This window comes from Ailuropoda melanoleuca, chromosome 13, assembly GCF_002007445.2.
Source record: "Ailuropoda melanoleuca isolate Jingjing chromosome 13, ASM200744v2, whole genome shotgun sequence".
Taxonomy (NCBI): domain Eukaryota; kingdom Metazoa; phylum Chordata; class Mammalia; order Carnivora; family Ursidae; genus Ailuropoda; species Ailuropoda melanoleuca.
The window spans coordinates 10,310,039-10,337,320 of record NC_048230.1 but is presented as its reverse complement, the minus strand read 5'-3'; the positions used below and the strand labels follow the sequence as shown (position 1 = coordinate 10,337,320).

Below are 27,282 nucleotides of genomic sequence, written 5' to 3'. Positions count from 1 at the left end.
TTTTTGGTAACTTACTTTTCCTTTCTTTTGCAGTGTTTCACACGAGGATTTGAGTACAAGAAACATCAAAGTGATCATACTTACGAGATCATGGTAATGGTGAAGTTGAGGGAATTTCTGTTCATTTGTCAAGTATTGTACTGGGAATGTCTATTTTTCTTCATCTCCAAGTATCTCCTTCCCTTTTCTTTCCTCCTCTTCTGAATTAGGTAATCATTTCCTAGTAAGTGTTTTAGGGTTTTATGGATCTGCTAAGGCATTTAAGTCCAAAAATCATTTTATATACTGAGATTTTTGTTTCAAACTTGGAAGGAATTTGCAGGTACTCACTGAGGGGTGCCTGGCTGGCTCAGTTAGTAGAGCATGTGACTCTTGACCACGGGGTTGTGAGTTCAAGCCCCATGTTGGGAGTAGAGATTACTTTAAAAAAATTTAAAGATTTAAAAAAAGTACTTATTGAAATTTACTGATGTAAGGATAAGAGGTATAGTGCATTTTAGGTTTGCTGATAAACAGATAGTAAATGTGTTGTTGCTGTGTTTTGGCTAATGATATTATCATGTGGTTCATGTGGGCAGTGGTGAAGTTTACCTCTGGCACTCCCTCCTCCTGCCTTGGGGAAATTAGTTACCCTGAGAGTGAAGTTATAAAATGAGCATTGAGTGAATGGTATCATAGACTGGCTTATAGGCCAGAATAAGACTTGACTGGCACTTGATTGATTGTATTGCCACCTCTAAAGAAGGAATGAGAGGCAGATATTGGTAGCAGCCCTTCCAAGCTCTAGCCGGAGGAATGGGCACTTTAATAAGCCAAAATGAATATCTGGTCTGCTTGGGAGGTGTACATATTTTCGTCAAGACAGTTTTGTCAGTTATCGGAAAATAACAATTCGCCAAGTAATTTTCTTATGTTCAGCCTTCCATTCAGTTGTTTTTGTTTTTGTTTTTTTTTACAGGAAAGAATACTGGCTGGGCATCTTAACAGTAATAATTTCACATTGTGAATTAATCCATTTATACTTGTATAAGTTTTCTTTTGGTTCCATAACAAATTATCAAAAATTAAGTGGCATAAGATAACACAAATTTATCGTCTCACAATTCTGTAGGTCAGAAGAGCATTAGGCTCACCTGGTTTGCTGCAGGTCCCATAATGTCAAAATGAAGGTGTTGCCAGCCTGGGCTTTCATCTAGAGACCCCAGGAGAGAGTCTGCCTCCAATCTGCTTCCATTCTGATTCAGGTTGTTGAGAGAATTCCCTACCTTGAGATTGTAGAACTGATGCACTATTCCCTTATTGGCTGTTGGTCAGGGCTTGCTCTCAGCCTCTAGAGACCTCCCTTTCTCCATATTCAAAGGTAGCAGTGGCCAGGAGTTCTTGAGGGTGATTGATGAAAAATGCCTCGAGTTTTTCTGACCTCTTCTGCTTCCTCTCTGCTGAGTCTCCTGCTTCCCTTCTTCTTGTTTAGTTTTATTTTTAAAGACTTCATTATTTGATAGAGCACAAGCAAGGGGAGGGGTGGGCAGAGTGAGAGGGAGAAGCAGTCCCTGCTGAGCAGAGAGCCCGATATGGGGCTCGATCCCAGGACCCCAAGACCGTGACCCGAGCCTAAGGCAGATGCCCAACTGACTGAACCACCCAGGTGCCCCCCTTCTTCTTTAAAGGAAATTTTATTGGAGCGTCTGGGTGGCTCAGTCGGTTAAGCATTTGCCTTCAGCTCGGGTCATGATCCCGGGGTTCTGGAATCGAGCCCCATATCGGGCTCTCTGCTCAGCAGGGAGTCTGCTTTTCCCTCTCCGTCTGCCTACCACTCTGCCTACTTGTGCTCTCTCTCTCAGTCAAATAAATATAATCTTTTAAAAAAAAAAAAGGAAGTTTTATTTATTTATTTTAAGTAATCTCTTACACTCAATATGGGGCTCAAGCTCATGATTCTGAGATTAAGAGTCACATGTTCTGGGGCGCCTGGGTGGCAGAGCGGTTAAGCGTCTGCCTTCGGCTCAGGGCGTGATCCCGGCGTTATGGGATCGAGCCCCACGTCAGGCTCCTTTGCTATGAGCNNNNCTCCCACTCCCCCTGCTTGTGTTCCCTCTCTCGCTGGCTGTCTCTATCTCTGTCAAATAAATAAATAAAATCTTTAAAAAAAAAAAAAAAGTCACATGTTCTTACTAAGCCAGCCAGATGCCCCTCTCTTGACTCCCTCTTCTACTTTTAAAGGCTTGTGATTACATTGGGTCCACCCAAATTATCTGGGATGCGCTCCCTATTTTAAGGTCCGCTGATTAGTGCCTTAATCCCATCAACAGAGTCCCCTCACAGCAATGCCTAGTTACTATCTGATTGAATAATCAGGGGACAGGAATCTTGGGGGGAGAGGGGCACGTCTTTAGAATTCTGCCTATCACAGTGCCATAATGTATCTACTTCAGTCTCTTAAAAGTATAGAAAGAGTGAATTAGCATCTCTGAGTCTGATTATTTGTGGGGTCCTGTTTAAGATGAGTTTCTTTTTTTTTTTTTTTTTTTTTTTNNTAAAGATTTATTTATTTATTTGACAGAGATAGAGACAGCCAGCGAGAGAGGGAACACAAGCTGGGGGAGTGGGAGAGGAAGAAGCAGGCTCATAGCGGAGGAGCCTGATGTGGGGCTCGATCCCATAACGCCGGGATCACGCCCTGAGCCGAAGGCAGACGCTTAACCGCTGTGCCACCCAGGCGCCCCTAAGATGAGTTTCTAGGCCTGTAATGTTGAGAGTCAGACCCTGGTCCATAATTAATCAAAGAAAATGCTCCTTAGAGTTGTTGGCAGCCAACTGACTAGCCTTCCCCTACTTCTCTCTAAACACCTTCAGTCTTATAAATAGTTTCTCCACTAGTTATAAGATTTGGAATAAGGCTTTTTTTATATTAGACTTTGTTTTATAGAGCAATTTTAGGCTTGTAGCGAAACTGAGTAGAAAGTACAGAGATTTCCCATACATCTTCTGCCCCAATGTATGCACAGTCTCTCCCATTAACATCCCCCACAAGAGTGGTACATTTGTTATAACTGGTGAACCTGCACTGACACCTCATTATCATCCAGAGTCCACATTTACATCAGAGTTCACTTTTGGTGTTGTACATTCTGTAGGTTTATACAAATATATAATGTCATGTATCCACCATTATAGTATCTTCCGGAGTAGTTTCATGGCCCTAAAAGTCCTCTGTGCCTTGCCTGGTCATCCATCCCCCCCGACCCCCCCCACCCCCCACCTCTGAGCACCACTGATCTTTTTACAGTCTCTAGTTTTGCTTTTCCCAGAATGTCATTATAATTGGAATCATGCAGTATGTAGTCTTTTCATATTTGCTTCTTTCACTTGGTAATATTTAAGTTTCCTCCATGTCTTTTCATGGCTTGATTGGTCATTTCTTTTTAGCACTAAATAATACTCCATTGTTTGGACATACCACAGTTTATTTATCCATCCACCTACTGAAAGACATCTTGGTGCTTTTAAGCTTTGGCAATTATGAATAAAGCTATTATAAACATCTATGTGCAGATTTTTCTGTGGACATAAGTTTTTAGCTCCTTTGGATAAATACTAAGGAGCGCAATTGCTGATCACATGGTAAGGTTGTTTAGTTCTGTAAGAAACTGCCAGACTTGTCTTCCCAGGTGGCTGTACCATTTTGTATTCCCACTGGCAACAAATGAGAGTTCCTGTTGCTCCACAGCTTCACCTGCATTGATATCAGCGTTCTGCATTTTGGCCATTCTAATAGGCATATAGTGGCACCTCTTCATTTTAATTGACGTTTCTCTGATAAGATATGATGTGAAACATCTTTTCATGTGAATAATTTTTTTTTCTCTTGTCAACTGCAGAATGAATGAAGGATTGGGAAAACGTGGTCAAAGTATCTATGACTTTGAGTTCATTTCACCAATGTATCTGATCTTCAGAAAACTGGTTTATTCTTCCCAAATTCACCCAAAAATGCCTAGAACCAGAACAGAAATTTTTTCCTTTGAATTGTTTTCACAATTCCTTACAGGATACTTCAATATAGGCTGGGTAGAATAATGATTATCCACTGTAGGAAAACTGAGCGTGCATTCTCTCTAGCTGTTCTGGGCACCATGCCTTCCACATAATGCTGAAGGCAGTAAGTCTCACTCCAAGGCCAATTAAGTCTTCTGATTACATCATCCTTTTCTCACATATTCAGCACCCATACAAACACATTTCAGAATTCTGTCCTTTACTTTGGGGAGTTTTTGGAGGTTACTAATACTCTCTTTTTTTCCTGCCAGTCTTATCTGTTCCCAGATAAGGAAAAGAAAAATCTTTCCTTCTATAGGAGTGATGACCAAATTTTGGCTTTCTACACATGAAGCCACTAGAAACTTGATTTGTGTGTGTGTGTGTGTGTGTGTGTGTGCGTGTGTGTGTGCATATGAAGCCACAGAAAACTTTAAATGGTTTTTAGTACTTTTGTCATCTCACAGTGCTATATTTTTGGAAGTTACTCATGCTGTGGTGGGTGGTGCATTAATCAAGATTTCTGAGTTCTATGCCTATTTTTGCCTTATAATTCTTAGAACCTTGAACAAGTCAAGACACCTCTTTCTGCCACACCCTTTATACCAGTAATTTTAAACTTTAGTGCCTAAGAATCACCTGGGAGCTTCTTAAAATTGTAGATTCCTAGGCCCTACTCTTAGCAATTCTGGTTAGTAAGGCTGAGATTGGGTCCAGAAATTGAATAACACTGATTCAACTTTAAGAAAAACTCCCTTCTGCCTATTTAGTTTTTGGTGTAGAAAGTTTTTCTTGTTTAGCTTGCAGTAAAGTTGGTTAGGACTAATTAATTTCCTAAAGTACAGTTGTAGAAATAACATAGGCTCTTCAACTGTTGAGTTTTCGTATTTGTATTTATTTATGCCATTTGCCAGATTATTACAAATATAGACATAGACTGAATATATGACATAGACTTCTCTTTTGGATCTCATGGTACCTCATGTGCTGGGCATATTCATAGTATGTTCTCAGATAAAAATGTGTTACTTATTAGCAGTGTAATTTCACAAATCATGGAGGTTTGTGGGGTTTTTTTGTCATCAACAGAAGGTATAACAATTTCTAAATGCCCATGTAATCTGAAGACCTCTCCTGTCACCTTTTAAAAATAACTTCTTATAGAAAATTCAAAAAAAAATTTTATGTACACCCTAAAATAGAATGGTGTTTTAGTTATCTGTTGCTACCTAATAGGTACTTCAAAACATTGTGGCTTAAAATAACAACTATTTTATTGTATCCCATAGTTTTTTGGGTCAGGAATTCAGATTGGGCATGGCGAGGGTAGCTTTCATTTCCACATGATGTGCTGAGGCTTGAAGTCCACAGGGCTTTTTTCACACTCTTGGTATCTCGGAATGGCTTGCATTGGTTGGGAGACAGCTGGAACCTTTTTTTTTTTTTTTTTTAAGATTTTATTTGAGAGAGAAAGTCTGCAAGCAAGCTGCAGGCAGAGGGAAAGAGAATCCGAAGCGGACTCCGCACTGAGTGCAGAGCCCACTGCGGGGCTTGATCTCAATGACCCTGAGATCGAGACCTGAGCCGAAACCAAGAGTTGGCCACCTAATCAACTGAGCCACCCAGGTGCCCCCAGCTTGAACATTTTACCTGTCTGGTTCTTCTCCAGGTAGCCTTTGCGCCACTTCCTCTTCCGCAGGCCTCTCTACACGGTCTTTCCAGCAATGAGGCTGGGTTTCTTACATGGTGGTTCAGGGCTCCCAAAAACATAAAGATGAAAGCTGCCAGGCCTTAAGCAAGTCACGGGTCCAGCCCATATTAAATGGGATGGGACTGCACCAGGATGTGAATTCTGAAAGTTAATGGGGAGCTACAATTGTAACCCAACTCTCCCATATAGTACAATGTAATAAAGTCCCATGTACTTGGTACTAGCTCTTAAAATATCAACCCATAGCCTATCTAAAGCCCCACTTCTTCAGATTATTTTGAAGCAAATCCGCCAGACATCTTATTTCATTTACAAATGTTTTACTAGATCTCTCTAAAATTTAATTCAAGTCACTTTTCATTATTCCCCAGTCATGTCATAAAAGCTTTTTAAAAATATCTCTGCTCCCTTCTCTACCCCTGAAAATAATTACTGTTCTGATTTTTATCACCATAGATCAGTTTTGCATATTCTAGAACTGCATATAAATGGATTCATACTGTATGTACTTTTGTTTCTTTTTTCTTTCAGCATGTTTTTGAGATCTATTCATGTTGTGTATAGTAGGTCCTTTTTGTTATTGAATATTATTCTGTGGTGTGAATATGACACTGTTATTCTCCCATTGATGGACACCTGGGCTTTGCCTAGTTTTATGCTATTATGAATAAAGCTGTTATGAACTTTCCTGTATAAGGCTTTCTGTGGTTATATGTTTTTTGTCCTTGGATAAATACTTAGGAGTGGAATTGCTAGGTCATTGAATCAGTGATGATTCATATTTAACTTTTAAGAAACTGTTGGGGCACCTGGGTGGCACAGCGGTTAGGCGTCTGCCTTCGGCTGGGGGCGTGATCCCGGCGTTGTGGGATCGAGCCCCACATCGGGCTCCTCCGCTATGAGCCTGCTTCTTCCTCTCCCACTCCCCCTGCTTGTGTTCCCTCTCTCGCTGGCTGTCTCTATCTCTGTCGAATAAATAAATAAAATCTTTTAAAAAAAAAAAAGAAACTGTCAAAAAGTTTAAGTGGTTGTAGTATTTTTTTTTATTTTTTTTTTAAAGATTTTATTTATTTATTGGACATAGATAGAGACAGCCAGCGAGAGAGGGAACACAAGCAGGGGGAGTGGGAGAGGAAGAAGCAGGCTCATAGCGGAGGAGCCCGATGTGGGGCTCGATCCCACAACGCCGGGATCACGCCCCCAGCCGAAGGCAGACGCCTAACCGCTGTGCCACCCAGGCGCCCCTGTAGTATTTTATACCTCTGCCAGCAACGAATGAGAATTCTGATTGTTCCACATGCTTGCAAACTTTCGATATTGTTGGTCTCTTCATTTTAGCTATTCTAGTGTGTTTCATGAATGTGTAGTAATATCATAAATTTTTTTTTATAATTTGTTTTAATTGGGATATAAATAAGGTCCATACATTCCAGTTGGTTGCTTCTTCCATGTTTTCTGTTCTGTGGGTGTTCCACTCTACCTGTCCCCCTTCCCTCACTCTTTCTCTTGTTTCTTCTAGTTTGAGTTTTAAAAAACATAAGTTCTCTGTCTAATCGATATTGGTACAGTGTGAATTTTGCTGTTAGCATGTTCTTTGGCCTTCTGTGTTTCCTATAAATTGGTAGTTACATATAGCAGCTGTATCAGATTCATTTATGATCATTGTGTAGATCTGTTCATCAGGGATTGCAAAATAGTTATCTTTTAACCCTAGCACTAGCACACTTTTTTTTTTTTAAAGAGAGTACACACACAATAGGGGGCTGGGGAGGGGAGAGGGGCAGAGGGAAAGGGAGAGAGAGTATCTAAGCAGGCTCCATGCTCAGCGCGGAGCCCGACATGGGTCTCAGTCCCACAACCCTGAGATCATGAGTCAAATCAAGAGTCAGACGCTTAAGTGACTGAGCCACCCAAGTGACCCCCAGAACTCCTTTTAATTTATGAATTAAAATAATTTAATAAAAAGAAATGCCTCATCTCTGTGGTCACCCTGAGGTTAATTCATACAGGAAACGCAGATAAATACCTGATTATTTCGCTTTATTTAGTAATTTTGAAAATATGAGTGGGTTCCCTGGCATCCTCTAGAAATTTAGAAGATTTATGTATTTCAGTCCTTTGCAGTTATTATCTTTGTTAATGCTCAAAATGTTCCATCTGTGGTTAGTGGGAGCCTCTACAAGTTGGCCTCTGAATCCTTTTGACATGACCCTTACAGGCTTTGAGAGCCTCTTTGCTTTCCATTATGACAAAATGTTCTAGTCTCATCTGGTACATTTTCTTTTTTTTTTTTTCTTTTTTTTTTTTTTAAAGATTTTATTTATTTATTTGACAGAGATAGAGACAGCCAGCGAGAGAGGGAACACAAGCAGGGGGAGTGGGAGAGGAAGAAGCAGGCTCATAGCGGAAGAGCCTGACGTGGGGCTCGATCCTGGAACGCCGGGATCACGCCCTGAGCTGAAGGCAGACGCTTAACCACTCTGCCACCCAGGCGCCCCTCATCTGGTACATTTTCTGACTTGAACCTAGAATCAACTCTTTCTTCAAAGAGCCCTGTTTCCTTTAGTGGGAAATAGTATTTAGTGGCTGCGTACTGGGCATTAGAAGTGTTCATTACTACTGGGAAACCTCAGAAAGAGGAGTTTGGGGGCCATATGTTACTTTTCTATTGACCCATGACTTAGGGATATGTCCTCTTCGATTCTGCGTGTTATTTTCCATGGCTGAAATGCCTCACAGAGATATGGTATGTTTAGTTGTCCATGACTGGGCAGCTCTAAAAGGCCACTACTGGGTTGGTCATTGTTTCCAGACTTTTTCACTGAACAGTGTTTAGGAAATTATTCTTTTCAGACAAAGTGCATTGTAAGTTCATACTAAAATTTCAATTCAAATTTAAGACTATAAACTAAGGTTTTTACATAAGCATAGATCTTATATAGTTTGTAAACTATATAAACTAAGGTTTTTACATAAGCATAGATCTTATATCTATATCTTTATAAACCCCAAACCAGAAATCCTGCTGCCCAATGACACCAGCGAGATTGCTTACTTGCTTTATCCCATAACACATCCACATACAATAACCTCAGAATAACTATACCAACACTCCTGAAAACAGTGTAAGACTTTTTTTTTTTTCTTTTTGGCAGTTCTTTTTACTTCTAAGGGGTATTCTACTAGAGATATATAATCAAATCTCTGTGTTTTAAAGTCATGTGGGATATTTCTTTCTGTGATTATGCCTTAAAATTAACTCATAGGCTTATTTGTTACATTTTGCTTTTGGCTCTTAGGATTTTAAATTTAGAAGTTAATGTACAATATTTATATTTCAAAGTCAGATCTATAGAACAAGGAATATTCAGAGAGGTTTAGCTTCTGTCCCTCCCTTCCCCATAGGTAACCATTTAAAAAAAATATATCGTTTATTTTTCTGTTTAAAAAAACAAATATACACATATTTGTATTGCCTTCTTTCTTAGCTAAATGGGAAGATACTATAATATTTATCTCTACCTTTGTGCTAAGTTCAAAAAATATTTTGGGGTGCCTGGGTGGCTCAGTCAATTAAGCGTCCAACTCTTCATTTCAGCTCAGGTCATGATCTCAGGATCGTGGGATTGAGCCCCTTGTTGGGTTCCGGAGTCTGCTTGAGATTCTCTCCCTCTCCCTCTGCCATTCCCTCTCCTTGCTCACTCTCTCTTTCTCTAACTAAATAAGTAAAATCTTCAAAAATATATATGTCTACATGAGTTACATGGCATTTCTGAGTGATAATGTTTATGGAGATTCTTGTAGTTAATGGTGGAAATAGAGGTGGGAGAGATGGACAACTAATAAGAATATACTTTGGGTACCTCTCAAAACCATGAGAATGACAGTCATTTGAGTGTGAATCAGCATTACATTTCAGGTTGCTGGGTTCCGTTTCTACATCTGTTCTTAGGCAAAACTTTTTCCTCCTTAGACCTCAGATTTTCCTGTTCTTGACCCGAGCTGGACTGCTCAAGAAGAAATGGCCCTTTTAGAAGCTGTGATGGACTGTGGCTTTGGAAATTGGTAAGAGCTTGGTGTTAAGGGTTGTCCTGCCCTAGTAGGCTCAGAGAGGAAGGTGCTGTTGAAGGGTAAAGGGAGGAACCTCAGAAAGAGGAGTTTGGGGGCCATATGTTACTTTTCTATTGACCCATGACTTAGGGATATGTCCTCTTCGATTCTGCGTGTTATTTTCCATGGCTGAAATGCCTCACAGAGATATGGTATGTTTAGTTGTCCATGACTGGGCAGCTCTAAAAGGCCACTTTGGATATATCAACACAGGGAAGGTTGGTTATTTCTTTCTGAATACTGGGGAAGTTTAGACTTACTAGTTATTGCTCCTTTCTGATTTTAGGAATTTTTCTTGACTATAGATACCCTCATCATTTAAGCGAGTCAGACTTTAGGTAGATGGCCATGGCTTACTTGAGACTTGAGTTTGGGAGACCTGTTCCTTGCATTCCCTGTTTTTAGCTTGCAGGTAAGTCCAGGCCTGGCAGAACTGAATAGCACTCATTGCTGTTGCCCTAGCAGGCAATGCCACCTAATAGTAATACTACCACTTTCACTTTTACCTTTTGGGAATACTTTCACACTGATGATTTCATTTTGTGAAATAGATAGTAGGGACATTATTAAATTATATTTCGTTCATGAAGTATCTGAAGCTTAGGGAGTTAAGATCATTCCTCATGATCACATAGCTTATTAGTGAAGGACTCCTAACTAGATCCTCCTTGTCCTACTTCCTAGTATAAGGAATCTGTCCTAATAGTCGTAGAATATACTGTGCTACCTCCATTGTGTCCAGGGCCCTGAACAAGGAAACTTGGAGTTCAGTTCACATTTTGCTTGTATTTATTCAGCATTCAGTAAGCATCATAAAATACTGTGTACTATAGGGAATACCAAAGAAGATAGAAAAAGTGATCACTTGTGAGGAGCTTGCTAATCATCTTAGGCCTAGTTTTTCATTTTTTGCTTGCCATTCTGATGTTCTAAAATGGACTAGTCCTCTCTGTTCCCCTTCCCCCTTGGTAAAGACCACCCCAAAAAAGAGACTATTGTTTCTCTGTCAGCTGTGAGTAAGACACTAATCTTGGTGGTGAGGGTGGTAGAGCTAAAAATTATGACATGTATCCTGCCCCCAAGAAGCTTATAATCCGGTAGGGAAATCAAAATATATATGGGGATGATTGGAGTACACGAAGCAGAGCATAGTGGTGCCTTAGGAGACGGGCAAGGGAAGTACTGGATTGGAGAGAGGTCAAGAGGGAACTTGGAGAGCTTCCACCTCTCCTCCTCCCGCATCTGGGCTTAGGAGTCAGGGGTCTGAAGCACAGATTCCGGCCTTGTGCACTTACGTGTTTTATTTTCTCAAGCAAGTTTCTTAATCTCTTTGGGCCTCTTTTTTTCATCTGTGAAACTGAGATAGTAAGTACTCAACACTACATGGGTAATACTAGGATTAACTTAAATTACGTTGTGAATGTTTCTAGCCTACTGCTTGGCCTCTGTAAAGAAATGTTTGTTGACGTGAAGTGTCTTGTAAACTATAAAACATTATGCAAATATGAAACTGTACTTATGTACATTTTGAGTGTTCCGAAGTGGTTTATTATAGCAGTTCTTTTCCCGAGGCCTAGCTCACACGGAAACTTACAAATTTCCTAATGATCTTCCTTGCCTTTGGGGGAAAGGAAGGTTCTTTTCTGATATTATTTTTGTATCTTGGAATAGAATCTGATTTGGCACATCAGATTACACCAATATTAAGCTTATATTTCTCTTGTTGTTCAGCTGATATCTCCATGATACTGGTTTGGAGGTAACAATTTCCAGACATTTATTTAGATGGGACTTAAAATATGGGAAGAACAAACCATGCTTTGACCACTCTGTATAAATGGTCAGAGCTCTCTCTCTTCCTCACGATCCTCTAGGCAGGATGTAGCCAATCAGATGTGCACCAAGACCAAGGAGGAGTGTGAGAAGCACTATATGAAGCATTTCATCAATAACCCTCTGTTTGCATCTACCCTGCTGAACCTGAAGCAAGCGGAGGAGGCAAAAACTACTGACACAGCCATTCCGTTCCAGTGTAAGTCCTCCCTGTATTGGTAAGAGATGCTTAGCTCATCGTCCGGCCCTGTTGCAGGAGCAGATAAACAGTGGTTTGGGCACCTGAAGAGCTTGTGGAAGATGGGAGGAGTTGGCATGGCAGATACTGAGAGTCAGGGCTATAATGGGGCAAGGAGGGGTCAGAGTTCCGTACCAGAAATCCCGGTGCCCAGAGACAGTGTGTAGGCCCACCCACTCTGAGGCTTAAGAACATGTCAGTCAACTTTAATGCTTCTGTGGATAAGATGTCCAAAATGAGCCAAGCTTCCATGCTTTGGAGGGTTTACTATTATAGGTGTTAGTTACTTAAGAGAGTCCAGTATTTGATTCATTATTATTAATCATCCCAGTGTTAAGTCCAAGAAGCAGTTTGTTAGTTTAGTTCACTTAGTTATGATAGTAATAGCGAACTCTTTTTTTTTTTTTTTAAATTTCATGTGGCTAAGGGACTCATGGGTCTTCTAACAAAACATAACTAAAACCATGGTGAATTATAAATGGACATATTTGCTGAATGATTCCCAGAAGCACAAATAATGAGATACGAATGTTTTCTCCACCACCAGCCTCCCCTCCCCGCCCCTTTCCTCAGACTCTGTAGAAACAGTTTCATAGCTGACTAACTCAAAGCCTGATGGTACCTGTTTGGAAAACACTTTGGATGGTAGCATTTTGTTTTCAGATCCATTAGCTCATTTGTTCCTCATAGCAACCCAGTGAGATAGGCAGAGCAAGTGCTTTTGTTTTATACATGAGGAAGGAGATTCAGAAAGGTTAAATAATTTGTGCCTCGTGGGACTAAAAGATATTAGAGCTGGGACCCAATTCCAGCTAACTTCCAAATCCTGTGGGGTTTTTTTGCTCAGTTGGGTGAGATTTGTAAATTGATATTGGTCCTAAGGGGTAGGGAACTGAAGCAGACAGGGTAAATACTTATGTTCTGTAATATTAAAGAGGAGATCCTTGGTTTTCTATTATGTTAAGAAAGCACAAATCAGAAGGAATATCCCTATTTTATTTAGAGAATTCCCTAAGTCTTAGTGTCCTTTTTAAGAATCCAGTCTGTTTCCGTAATACTTTATCTTTCTCACTTTTCCCTTTATAAAAGTGTTTTGAATTTTATTTATTCTCTCAGACACTGTTTTTTTCCCAAACAAAAATATTTCAGAGTGTAAATGAGGACGATTTCTCTGTCACTTTTTCATGCTAGTATTTTATTATCTAACTAAGAACCTAAATTCTTCCAGCTGCAGATGACCCTCCCCGACCTACCTTTGACTCCTTGCTTTCTCGGGACATGGCAGGATACATGCCAGCTCGAGCAGATTTCATCGAGGTAGGAGAAACTTGTTTTTGTTTCACATGAGGCTTATATCTCTTACCTGTAGGTTCCATACCACTAAAAAGAGATTTTTGAAGCACTGTGATTTATAGGGCCTTAGGCAGCTACATTTTCTTCCATTTGAGTGCCTTTTCTCATTTGTAACATTTTCACATATAAAATGTACAAGTTTTACGCACCAAGAACCTATTTCTTAAGTTGCAAAGATGATGGCTCTCACTTCCTTACTAGATATGGGGTTTGTATAGTCTGGTTCTCATTCTACCCCTTGGGCGTTTCAAAGTTGTACAATGTCAGGGGTTGGCAAACTTTTTCCTTTAAGGACCAGATAGTAAATATTTTTTGTAGACTGTCAAGTGTCTGTTGCAACTAAATTTTGCCATTACTGTGCAAAAGCAACATAAATAATGTGTAAACAAATGAACATGCCTGTGCTCCAATAAAACTTTATTTATAAAAACAAGCAGTGGGCTGAAATTGGTACATAGGCTGTAGTTTGCTGTTCCCTGTTCTGTATTCACAAGTGTATAAGGCATTATGAATGTGTATAAAAACTGTATGTTCCTTGTTCATCCATGGAGTTAAAAGCCATGTGAAAGTAATTACAAGTCTCTTGATTTATCATCTGATCCACAATCACAAGGCTCCTGGAGATTATTTGGAAGTTTAGCAGACTACAAATAATTTTGCCAGTCATACGCAGGTCAGCATTTGTTCATGGCAGCTGATATTGCAGAGCTACCCCATAGGCACTGCTCCTACAAATTGTACTCGTTGAGTCGAATATGAACAAATCTACCCATTGAATTATATAAGCAATATCAAATAAAGAGAGCCCTCAGGAGGTACTAAAAAGGTAAATGAATTAATGGAGAGATGTTCTTATCTAAATACTTGATGGCCTATTCAGAGTTAGATTTCTCCGTTTAGATTTATAACAGATTACTTTTAATTTTTAGAACACTAGGTTTGGCTTTATTCCTGGACTCCTAACTTTCTCATATTTTTGCTGTCTCTACTGCCTGAAAGCCTCTCAAGATTTTTCCTATGACTTCTTCTTTCTTATAGTAGTATCCTGACCATGTACTTCTCCATTCAGTACTTTTTAACAAGTGTTTGTTTCTTTTCTGTTTGCTTCTAAAGCATGGCTACTGTGAAGGCATTACTCAGAGCTGATGGGTTTGGGGTGGGAATTTTTTTCCCCCAAACAGGAGTTTGACAATTACGCAGAATGGGACTTGAGAGACATCGATTTTGTTGAAGATGACTCGGACATTTTACATGGTAACATTTTTTTTCAGCACACGCTTTTATCGATCGTAAAGTATGTGGTGACACTGTGTTGGGTGCTAGGAGTGAATAAGGATGAATAAAACAGGTTCCCTGCCCTTACGGGTCTCAAAACCTGGTGGGGTAAGTTGCTGAATTTACCCTGTTGTTGTGTTTTGACCACAATGAAAAAGATCATTTGTGATGAGGGTGGGAATGTGGATCATGTAACGGTGGTTGGTATCCTGGTCTTGGACTATGTGATCTTTTCTTTTGACTGAGATAAGCCTACACGGAGGTAGTTGGTTGAATGGCTCTCACTGCCTCAGAAGGAAGGGAGTCAATGTGAACGCTTTGGGACTTCAGTAGCAACCAATGACGCTAGATGGTCACTGTAATTTGTTACCCCAAATTTCCCTTAGCAGGGAAAAGAATGGAAGTTCTTCAAGGGTTTTTAGACCAAGATAGGGAATTTGTTTCTCCGTACTGTTGATTCTTAGCACTTCTGAATTCTCATCTAAGATTAGCCACTAAGGATTTGTGTCCATTCTTGTGTTATAACGTAAGTAGTTAATGCCAGCAGGGCTCTTAAAAGTGGGGGGTTAGATTTTCATTGAATCTCTTTTTTTCCCTTAAATCTATATCCCAGGTGGGAAAGGCAAGTAGAATCCTTGTGGAATTATAAATCAAGTTTCTGTATTGCATTAACTGATACTCTGTCACTAAAAAAGGAACTTGCTTCTTCTCTCCATACAAGAGCCATTTAGGTGTCCCTTACACCAGATCTTAGACCGAGAAAGAGTCTTCATAAAAGTTTTACCTTCAGGATTTTCTGTCTACATATTTCTTGAGCTGTTTTCTTCGCAAAAGTTCATTCCTCCCCTTTTCTCCCACACAGCTTTAAGGAAAGTGGAAGTGACGCAGATGGAGCTAAAAGAGGAAAGCTTGAAAGCAAACTACTTGAGCATTCACTAGATACACTGTATTTGTTCAGTCTTCCACGTCAGTCTCTTCTTTTCCAGCCCGGTAACTGGCATGCTGGTCTTTCTCCCCTCTGGCGGCGGTGCCTGGACTGCCGTGTGCAGATTGCCTCTCAGTGTTGGTCAGACACACGAGCTTTAATGAAAATACTTTTGTTTCCTGACTTGCATCTTTCTTATTCAGAATGGAAAAAAAAAGTAGCTCCATAAATAATCTCCCTTTTAGTACTATTCAAAAGTACCGACTTTTGGAAGTCAGGATTTTTCATGTCAGTAATGGCTCAACTATGTCAGAGACTTGCCAAATCACTTCTTCCCAAGGTCTTCATTCTCTAGCCTCAACATTATCAAGAAAACTGTGGTAATGGTTGGTATTTAATTTCACTCTTCATTCTTTGTAGAAGGTTTTCAGTTTCTTCTGGTACACTACGGTCCTTTCTGTAACTAAGTAGGGGCAACAGGAAAAAATCAGAAAGAAGCTGTTGATTAGCAGTTTTTGTTTCAGTTAGCATTTCAAACCTAGAACATACTTTAGTTTCTTTGTGTTCTTCCTGCAATTTCTACGGCCTGGTGAGGCACTTGATTCTAGTTAATTTGAACATTAGAATCAAAGCGTCAGTTACTGACTGTTACAATAAGCAGCTTGAACAGAATGTAAGTAATAAGGCCTGCCTCCTTTTTCCCTCCCTGTCTTAGTGGCAAACTATAAGATGTTCAGATGGGTGCTTTTTAAAATACGTTAACCTTTGAAAGAGGTTTAGCAGCGCTTGAGATCAAAGGGGTGACTTGCTGGTGCCACAAAAGGACCCTTTGTTTATGGTCTAGAGTTCTTACTTAGCTCCTCTGGTGGCATGACCCACTGTCCAGTGTGGCGTATGTGTGGCCCCTGAGCTGAGCACTTTCCCCTAGAATACTCACTGAAGGGGAAGGACTGGGAGCCCATTCCCAGTGGCGAGAGATTTTCTTGCCAGAGACAGGAAGGAATGAGAATGATCTCTTTGACCACACCTGGAGCAGAGAGGGGCCCATATTTTGTGCAAATTAGGACACTGATTCTGCTTCAGGCCTGCTTCTGAGTCACTGTGTGATCTTGGGCAAGTCCTTGCAATCTCGCTTGCTGTTTGCTCATGTGTGTGTGTCCACTGCCAGTAAAGAAGGGGTAACACTGATTAGTCAGAGTGTGAATGTCTCCAATGAAAGATGATACGTAATTGAGATTGGTGTTATTACCATTCCATTACACTATTATACTCAATATTACTGAGTGTTAATAACATTCCTTTTATGTTCCCTCACTTACATAACTACTGCAAGGAAATAAACTCTTTGGCTGGGTTTTATATTCCATCCCTGGGCCGAAGCCACCAAGCTCTTTTCCTCACCCAAAATGTTTGCTGTGATTCATGGAATTTGTCTAATATGATGGGTTTGAATGGTCCATTATAGATGCCTGGGATACAATGGAGGGATAATTGATTGTATTCCAGCCATACCAGAGGCTTTCAGAATGGGCCTGGAAAGGATACTGCAAGTGAAGCAGTGTCTGAGGAAGAAAATAAGGAAGTTCTGGGGTCCCTAAATGACACCACCATGTATTTATTGAAGCAAGCAGAAATTACTGGTTCAGAAAGAGCGATGCAGAATACTCATAACTCGGCATTCTCCTGTGTCCTGGTATGTTTGGGATCTCAGTGTGGATGCACAGTGGTGTTCCTTTTTCCCGTGGGCCGTCTCTCCCCGGTGTGCTTTCATTTGGGGAAATTGCTCCTAGATTTGTGGCGTCTCCTTTTCCAGAGTTTCACAGGTTCTAAAACCCTGAGTGCAGCATCTTCTAATCATTGCTGTCCTATAACCTAGGCAAGCAACAGGCGTTATGCGCTCCTTCCTATGTGTTGGGTTGGTGTTTTCAACACTTCATAGGGTTGCCCATTAGGACAGATTACTCTCCCTCTATTTGGAAAGCTAATTGCAGCACAATTTCTTGGCCAGGCGTGAATACTTCCCCACCTTTTTTTTTTTTCTTTTTTCACTTCTTTGGCTCATATCGTCAGCCTTTAGATAATTGAATGGTTAGTAGATTAGAGGTCCAGCCCTGTCACTGCGTATACTTAGCTTCTCTCTTACTCTTCTTATAGGCAGTGCCCTTCCCTTTAGAGGCATGTAAAGCATGTAAACTTTTATGCTTAGGACATTTTAGACATCGATGCTATTTGTAATAATAGCTGATACATACAGCCCTTCCTGTCTGCCAGGTACCATTCTATGCCCTTCGCACATATGAGCTCATTTAATCCTCACAAAACTTGATGAGTTTATCATCATCATCATCATCATCACCATTGTCATCCACATCTCGATTTTATAGATGAGGAAACTGAAGAATGGAAATATCAAGTAACTTGCCTAAGGTCCTATAACCTGCTAGTGACAGAACCATCTCCTGTCCATGTTGTTTATACTGTACAATATTTATCATCTTTACAACCTTGCATTTTTATTGCTGGGTTTTGAGTGTGTGTTTGTGAGATGTCACATTTGTTATCTTCTATAGCTTAACTCCATTGCTGAGAAGTAGGGGTAGATATTTTCCCATTTTACAGTCAGGAAAGTGCCCAAAGGACTTAAGGAACTAAGGCTTCCTACTTGCTGACTTTAACCATTAGGTCACATCATCTTCTTTCCTTCCCAGAATTAACCATGTCCATCTTGACCCAGAAGCTTTTGGGGAAAATGACTTTTCAAAAGCTTTGCTTCTGGGGAATACCTGAGTCACAGGTTTGTGCTTGTGTGGTTGCAGTAGGGATTTTGATTGGCTTCCCTGCAGTTAAGGTCTCTGAGTTGGTTTTCTTGCCAAGCAAGCAGTAAGTGCCTTCTGTCAGGAAAACAGAGACATGTTGCCAGCTATTTTGAACAATGTTAGAAATACACTGCAGTGGGAACGAACTGCCTCTGACTTCTGCCCACTTCTTGAAATATTTTAAGGCCAGCCATTTAGAAACTTTGTTATCAGTCCCCAGTGTAATCACAGGGAGACGATTCTTCCCCCAAAGCTGAGATTTCAGGAGTGAATAGGTTATGGGTGGTTTTTGTTTGTTTTCAATGATATCTGGTTCTTTGTTTGCCTGCTTTCCTGGAACTTCCAGTCACTTTAAGTAGAATGTGAACCAGGGATTCTCATTCTTTCAGTGCCTGCCTTCTCATTTCTGTTCTACCTGCTGTGGTGTGGTCCTCCCTGGGTTATCCATGCAGTTAAGATTTTATAATCAGTTGCTGCTATCTGAGTATACTTTATAAAGGAAAGAGACAGCTTCAAATGTGCCTTTTCCTCTGGGAGAATTCCAGTTCTCCCATTTGTTTCTGTGTGTGCCTTTCCTTCCCTTTGTTCTCCAGAGCCAGTTGCACAGTTCAAACTATTGAAATAACCAAGCAGTGAAACCAGTTGTCGGTATTTATAGATTTTTTTTTGTAGTCTCTTCAGTTGTTTTTTTTTTTCTTGTGTTAATTAAGTCATTCCCACACAAATCTCAGGAAACAACCTGAAAAGTTAATATCTTAGAAAAATTACAGAAATATGTTTTCAAAATTAGCAGTAATTTCCACTGGATTTTCAAGTCGTTTTTTTCCTATTGAATTCATCTTGTTATTAGGTAAGTAAGATAAGACCCACAAAGAGCTTAGAATGCGATAAGTACTCAGTTGTGTGTTAGCTGTTTACGAATTTTTTTTCCTCCTTTTTTTTTTTTTGTTTTTTTTTTGTTTTTTTGCTTCTCCTGCCTTGTACTGTTGACTACCAAGTTCTGTTTCTCAAATGAAAAAGAGTTAGAGTCCACTGTAAAACTTGTGTTTGGTTACAGACACATGGTCTCCTCCCTGTTCGCACCTGCCTGCCTATTCCACCACACAGGCATATCAAGTGCATCTCCACCAGCACAGCAGTCTAGAACTTACCATTCTACAGCTGGGTGTTAGAAAAAGCGGTGGGGGTATGTCATGGCACCTGGGCTTCTATATGGAACACCCTTCTACCTCAAGAAAGAGCTCACTTATAGAAAGAGTTCTGCTACCTAAAAGAAAGTTTGAAAACCATTGCCTTAAATCTTGAATCTGATATTATTGAATTATTTTTAGTCGTGGACAGTTGTGAGGAAAAACAAAGCAGTGTTATTTAAATTTTGAACTTACTGGATCGCCTGGGTGGCTCGGCTGGTAAGCATCCTGGGATGGAGCCCCACTTCTGGCTCCCTGCTCAGTGGGGAGCCTGCTTCTCCCTCTGTCTCTCCCCCTGCTCGTGCGGGTGTGCTCTCTCTCTCTGTCAAATAAATAAAATCTATATATATTTTTAAAGATTTTATTTATTTGAAAGAGAGAGCAATAGTGAGATAGCAGGAACAGGGGAGCAGGGAGAGGGAGAAGCAGACTCCCCACTGAGCAGGGAGCCCCACCGCTTAATCCCAGGACCCTGGGATCATGACCTGAGCCGAAGGCAGATGCTTAACCAACTGAGCCACCCAGGCGCCCCTAAATAAAGTCTTTGAATAAATTTTTGAACTTATTAGAAACGAACAAAGAAAATCTGTAGTAACTAATACTTTTTTCTTTATACTTAAACTTTAAAAAATAATGCATCCCCTTACCTCTTCAGATCATTCAGATAGAATTTATGTTATTTTTATCTCAGACTCAAGGCAGAATGGCCTAGATAAAGTATTCCTGGTCATTTCCCAGTGATTGAAGTTACATACATACATAGTGCATGTGCTTGTAGCTCTGCATGTTAGATTTGGGTATTTCTTCCTTCTAATATGAAACTATCCTGAGGGCAGGTAGCAGTGAGCCTCACAGTAACGAGTCAGCGTGGAGAATCCAGAATTTATTTCTATTATTTTTGTCAGGGATACTGTATTGACGGTGCCTCAGAACTGTACGTTACTCAACTCTTGTTGCTTTTATATAGTAAAAGAAATTCGTGATTGTAATGAGCCATTGTGTACTGTTCTCTTGCTTGATTGTTTGCATTTTTTTCCTGACTTAAAATCTAGTTTCAGGAAGCAAAAGTGTGGGTTTCAAACTGTTCCATGGTGTTACCCTCAGGGACTACTACTGGGAAAGGTGGCTGGAGGTAGAATAGGGAGAAGAGGTTCAGCAAAAGCTGATCTGACTTGTCCATTTCAAATAAGAACGTATTTGAAAACAAAGTTTAAAAAGTTACTCTAGGAAAACATGCAAATCTCTATGTTGACTCATTGCCCCCATGGGTTAAACTTGAATTTGTACCTCACATCCTTCTGATGAGCAATGAGATTATATTGCCTTTCTTGTTTATCAGTATTACAGAGGCTGTAGGCTTACTATCCTGGGAGATGTGATTGTCATACACAACTAAATTCTTTGCTGCACGGCTGGTGTGTTAAATTTTATTACCTAACATCTGAACAGCATATTTCAGTTTTCCAGAGGACACGTGTCAGGTCATTATGTTGTGCTTTTTCTCCTGTGAATACATTCAGTAATTAAAACAAAACCCATCAGACTCTCAACTTACACAAAGCCTTAAGGGGATAACAAGTTATTAAGATAGTTCCAGAATCTACTGAGATCAGTAAATTTTAAGATTCCTTCAGAATCCATGTGCCTGCGTGGCTCATTCGGTTAAGTGTCTGCCTTCAGCTCAGGTCATGATCTCTGCATCTTGGGATCAAGCCCCCCATCAGGCTCCCCACTTGGCTGGGCGTCTGCTTCTCTCTCTCCCTGTGCCCCTCCCCCCCACTTGTGCTCTCTCTTCCTCTCTCTCTTTCTCTCAAATAAATAAATCTTTTAAAAAAATAGATTCCCTCAGAATCCATGGATTATAGTTAAGAATGGTTTGTGTAGGGGCGCCTGGGTGGCACAGCGGTTAGGCGTCTGCCTTCGGCTCAGGGCGTGATCCCGGCATTATGGGATCGAGCCCCACATCAGGCTCCTCCGCTATGAGCCTGCTTCTTCCTCTCCCACTCCCCCTGCTTGTGTTCCCTCTCTCACTGGCTGTCTCTATCTCTGTCAAATAAATAAAATCTTAAAAAAAAAAAAGAATGGTTTGTGTAGCACAGTGCCAAGTCAAGCAGTCTTCGTAGTTTCTTCTAGAGCTGTTAATGGTTGGTCTTTATTTCTTAACTCTAGAGGGTCTTCAGATTATAAAAAGCCTGTGGGAATTGTTTACTTCTGAGGTTTTTTTTAAAACACTTATTTCATTTCTAGTTAAGCCAGATTTCTCTACTCTCACAGAGAAAGTAAACATGTTGGGCAATTTCAGTGTCTTTCCTACTCTAAGGCTCTAGAACCAGACTGTCTGGGTTTGGACCCCTGCTCTGTACTTGGCAGCTGTGTGAGCGAGGGCAGATTGTTTTGCATGCATGGGGTATAGGGCATATGAAGGAATGGTAGGAAACGAGACTGGGAAGACAGGGAGATTCAAGGCAATAAGGGGTTTTGTATAATATGTGAGGGTTTGAACTCCTGTAAGTGGATGGGAAGCCACTGAAAAATTGTCAGCAGGGGAAATACACCATCGGATTATGCTTAAAAACATTACGCTGGTACTATTTGAAGGGTTGCATTGGAATAAGGTGGGACTGGAGTTACTGAAAGAGTACATGCAGTGATCTAGGTGAGATAGGATTCGTGAGCTAAGGAATTGGATTAGAGACAAGAGAGGGAGAGATGAATTTGAGACAGACTGAAGCATTCAGTATAGGTAAGACTCACTGACTGACTGGATATGGAGGGAGGGGAGGGAGGTCTGGCTGATTTCAGAGGTTTGGGAAGGAGGTAGAGTACAAGTTTGTAACTGAGGACCGTGTGAGTAGAGATATCCTGATAGGGTCTGGAGCTTAGAATAAATATCTGAGTTTGAAATTATATATTTCTGTGGTACTTGGAACCATAGGAGTGGATGAGTTTATAGGAATAAGGTGAGGGGTGAAAAGAAAGATGAGAACAGAACCCTGAGGAACAACGAGGCTGGAAAAACTGGCCAGGAAAAGAAAGAGAACCAGAACTATTGTATTGATGAAACCTTTTGCTGTCTACTGACTGTATTCTCCTAATTCCCCGTATTTTTAACATGAGGCTAAAGCCAGGAAAGGATTGGGACGTGGGCAACAAAGCAGAGCATAGCTTTGGGGTTGTTAGGCCATTTCATAGATATTTTCACTACTGAATGCAAAACTATCCCCTAAATAGTCGTTGCTCCCCAACTGAAAATTGCTACTCTGGGAAAATGTCTCTGCTGCGCCTTATTCACGTCAGTCTTGTTTTGATATTGTCTCCTGAACTTACTCCTGTGAGGTTATAACCCCAGTCAATATTCCTTTTTATGACTGTTCTAACAGATGCAATTTCTAGCCCGTGTATGGCCAAAGTTTCAGACTCCTGTTATATGAAACCTAGTAATATGCATAATAAGTCATGGCCAAAAGAGGTGTTCAGTAGAAAGCAGAAATTGTTACCTATAGGGTAATGCCATATAAATATATACATAGGGAAAAAAGATCTGCAGTGTAATTTACTGACAAAGAAATTCAGTGTCCTAGGATATTTTTGTTTCCAAGTGATGAATTGCCTAGACCAGTGAGTGTGGAATAGTTGGCAGTATGAGGTTCAAAGTTTAAGACAGTTCGGGTAAAAGATTTATTTTTGTGTTGGCTTTATATCTATGTGTGTGTGTGTGTTTGTTTATAGCTCTGAAGATGGCTGTAGTAGATATCTATCATTCCAGGTTAAAGGAGAGACAAAGGCGAAAAAAGTAAGTACAGAAAACCATCCAGCCTTCTTTCAGGTATGGACTGATTGACCACATATAGGCCATAAGAACATTCTACTTGTGGCTTGTCTTGTGACCTTGAGGAAGACACTTATTTTCCTTGGTCCTTAATGTTTCCATCTGTCAAATGCGGATAAAATACTTGTCCTTTTGTTTGTTTGTTTTTACCTCCTCCTTTCTTACCCTTTCTTGATGTTATGACCATTGAATATATTATTCAATGCACTGTTTTAAGGAAAAAAGGAACAAGATAAATTCAAGGTATTACCAAATTGTTATGGTTTTTTTTAATGCTCTCATTCTAACCGCTCATTTTTTTATGAGGAGGCTTATTTAAAAGGATTTCAGGGGCGCCTGGGTGGCACAGCGGTTAAGCGTCTGCCTTCGGCCCAGGGCGTGATCCTGGCGTTATGGGATCGAGCCCCACATTGGGCTCCTCCTCTGTGAGCCTGCTTCTTCCTCTCCCACTCCCCATGCTTGTGTTCCCTCTGTCGCTGGCTGATCTCTATCTCTGTCAAATAAATATAAAATCTTTTAAAAAAAAAAAAAAGGATTTCAAAGAAATTCTGAGCAAGTTTCAGGCATTCTCAGTTACTCCTTCTCTTTGCAACAGAACAAAAAACGTACATTCAGACTGAGAAATTATGGATCCCAGACCCCTGTTAGATTACAGAGACTGTTAACAGTGCAGGGAAGGGTATGCAGGGGTATGAGCATATGTGTGTGTCGTTGTGCGCATGTGTTACAGCCTAGAAACACAGTGGCATCACAACAAAAAAAGAGGAATAGGACTTGGGAGGCACTCTTGAGGGACCAAGCTACGACCTAAAGTGTGTCTAGAGTTAGCTTCTGCGAAGTGCTGGAGAAGATTACCCAGCTGCCCCTGTGAGAAGCTTCATCACTAGTCATGAATACCTGCGCTATAAAATCAGAGCTTCCAGACATAGCTCTGCATGGTTTACCTCAATTCTGTTTTTGCTTAAAACACATAATTCGAGCTACATAGTATCGTGGAACTCAGTGGTTGAGGTTGCTGTTAGATCTTTTGACGAGGCCCTTCCATTAAATGTGCACAATATTTATTTCAAATAGCTTCAAAGCGTTCTGTGAATGTACACATGTACAGTTGTAAATGTTGAATGTGTGATCACGGCGCCCTTTTATGGTTTAGCCGTTTCCTTTAAATGACCCCTCAGTTATCAGTTCCCTAAATTGAATAGATTGTTATGACATGGACACAGATTCCCTTCTGTTTCATTCCAAGTCATAGACCTGTTTTTCAGTATTTTTGAGTGCTCGTTCATTCATCCAGCAAATAGTAACTGAGAGTCCATCATGTCCAAGGAGAGGAAAAATATATGATGCTTGAAAGCCTAAAATTATGTTAACAGACACACTACCCTTCAGAACTTTGTGAGGAGTCATGTCTTTGAACCTCAGTATGCCACCTCATCGTGTTTCAGATGTATAAAAAAAGCTGCATGTGGAAGACATTAGATGTGGAATTAATTATAATATACATTATTGTGGTTTTCATCCTAGAATTATAAGAGACCATGGATTAATCAACCTTAGAAAGTTTCAGTGTAAGTATTGGCTGCTTTCTTTATTTTAAAATTTCTTCTAACATTATTAATAAACAGTCTTGAACAGATCATCTATGGCAGTAGTTCTTAATCCAAGTTGCGTATTAGCATCACGTAGGTAGCTTTCTCTCTCTCTCTTTTTTTTCTTTTTTTTAAGTAATCTCCACACCCAATGTGGGGCTCAAACTCACAACCCCAAGATCAAGAGTCAAATGTTCTACCAGCTGAGCCAGCCAGGTGCCCTAGCATATCATGTTGGAAGCTTAAAAAAATTCTGATGCCTGGGTATCACCCGAGACTAATTAAGTCAGAATCTTTGAGGCTTAGTGCTAGAGCATTTTTAAGAAATCTTCAAGGCAATTCTTTTACGTAGTGAGAGTTCAAACCATTAATATATGATCAGCACTTGTACGATAATTCCTTTTTTTTTGTTTTAAAGTAGTGATTACAGCATGAATATTAATGGATCATTTTCTGGAACTGGGTAGGAACTATACATAACATAACCTTGATCATTGGGCTGTTAAACATTTTTATGGGAAGAGCAACCATTATTTTGCATAGTAGTGGACAACATAAGACAGTAGCATTGTATGATGGTGATAGTAAAACTATAATGACTTCTAAGTGAATGAGTACTTTGCTCTTACTGTTTTAAATATTGGAGATACCTAGGCTGAGCAGAAAGAGTTCTGTACTTTTTCTTCTACATTGTAGAGTTTGTTCAGCAAATAAGAATGATGTTCTCATGATTACAATATTTATATAGAAATGTTTATAATATAATACTTGTATGTCACAGTAGTCCTTTTTGTACAAGTCACGATTATTGTGCTTCTTATGCTAGCTGATATAATCTTATAGGGCTTGACACTGTGCCATTGTAGGGTGCAGGTCAGCCAGTCATGGGTTAAGTGTTTTTTAATATACTTGTGATCATAAATAAGTATGTTAGGTTTTTTTTCACTTTCTGTTACACTCTTTCAAGTGATTATGGTGTTTTGAAAATGTCACCTTAATAGTTATGTAATATGTTGTGTATATATAAATAAGTATATAATATGCTAAACTTTTATTAGATATTTAGCTTATTTTTAGTTTTTTGAATCATTATAAATAATCCTATGATAAATTTGTGAATAAAGCGTAAGTATACATTTAGAATTTTTTTAAGGTAGATTCCCAGAAGTGGAGTTAATAGGTCAAAGAATGTGATCATTAAAAATGCTTGACCTGCCCTGCCAGATTGTTTTCCAAAAGATGGTAGTATCAATTTACATTCCTTCTATCAGTGGATGAGATTGCCTGTTCAGCCTCATCCTCACTGAAGACTGTGGGTTTGCAAAAGTAACTCAGGATCAGATTTCCATTGCCCCTTCTATAGATGAATATTGGTTATATTCTGGTAGCTGCTGTAGTAGGTTCCTGTGTCGGGGCTTTCAATAATACGTCAAAAGGGTTTTGACCTTTATTCGTAGTAGACCTTGACTCTCATAAATTCTATTCTCAGCTGGTAAACAGAGGTCAGTTTAGCCTGATTATTCTTTTAATTGTATTTCGTACATGTAGAGCTGAGAGGAGGCCCTGTTGCTTTGAAGTGTGGTTTCAGAGATTTCAATTGCCATTATAGTGAGTGTATGTGACCTTAATATTGTAGGCAGAGGGGTTTTTTCATCAAATTTAAAGTTTTTACTCCTAATTCTTCTGTATTATCCCTATAGAGTGTTTTTTTGGCTTGGGGGGGGTGGTAGTGAAAAAATCAGTCTTTGCCTATCAAATCAGTACCTGGAATTTGTGGATAAGAATGTCTCCCTCAAGGGAAGAGATCCAGCTGAAGAGAGGACTTAATTTAAATAACTGTCATAACGGAAAGCCTGTATCTTTAGTCTAAAAGTGAGCAGAACTATCTTCGTTACTGCTTAACTCATCTGATCACCTAGTTTCAGCCTAGTTCATCTGGTTGAAATGACCAAGTAGCAGTCCTTGCTACTCCAACCTACCACTTACTGTTGGTGGGTTTACTGCCCATCTTCTTTGCCAATACCACTTTTTTATTAGAAATTTGGTTGTTAGTGATCCTCAGAGTTACTGACTGTGGTTACCCTGTATATAGGACCATTTACATGAATGATAGTTATTGAAATATAACTTCATCAGTAGTAAATCTAGTTGTGGTACTTAGTTTAGAGGAAGGCAAAATGACCCTGATAGTGAAGAAATTAACGCCTCACTCGAAGCTGTGTTGGTAGGGAGATTTCTGGTGGGGCATGAAAGATATCACACATTTTTTCTAGGCTAGTCTACCTCTTCTTTTTTTTTTTTTTTTTTTTAAAGATTTTATTTATTTATGTGACAGAGAGACAGCCAGCAAGAGAGGGAAACACAGCAGGGGGAGTGGG

At 40.0% G+C, this 27,282-nt stretch overlaps 1 protein-coding gene across 1 annotated transcript in view; it reads left to right on the top strand.

Annotated features, from left to right (window-relative positions):
* The window catches only part of TADA2A (transcriptional adaptor 2A), a 47,777-nt gene that overhangs the window by 9,348 nt on the left and 11,147 nt on the right, over positions 1-27,282 (top strand). The window contains exons 4-10 of the mRNA XM_019805578.2: positions 34-93; positions 9,720-9,811; positions 11,731-11,888; positions 13,156-13,244; positions 14,462-14,534; positions 23,216-23,279; positions 24,840-24,883. Of these exons, the coding sequence (XP_019661137.1) occupies positions 34-93; positions 9,720-9,811; positions 11,731-11,888; positions 13,156-13,244; positions 14,462-14,534; positions 23,216-23,279; positions 24,840-24,883 (580 nt within the window). The remainder of the gene's footprint in view (positions 1-33; positions 94-9,719; positions 9,812-11,730; positions 11,889-13,155; positions 13,245-14,461; positions 14,535-23,215; positions 23,280-24,839; positions 24,884-27,282) is intronic.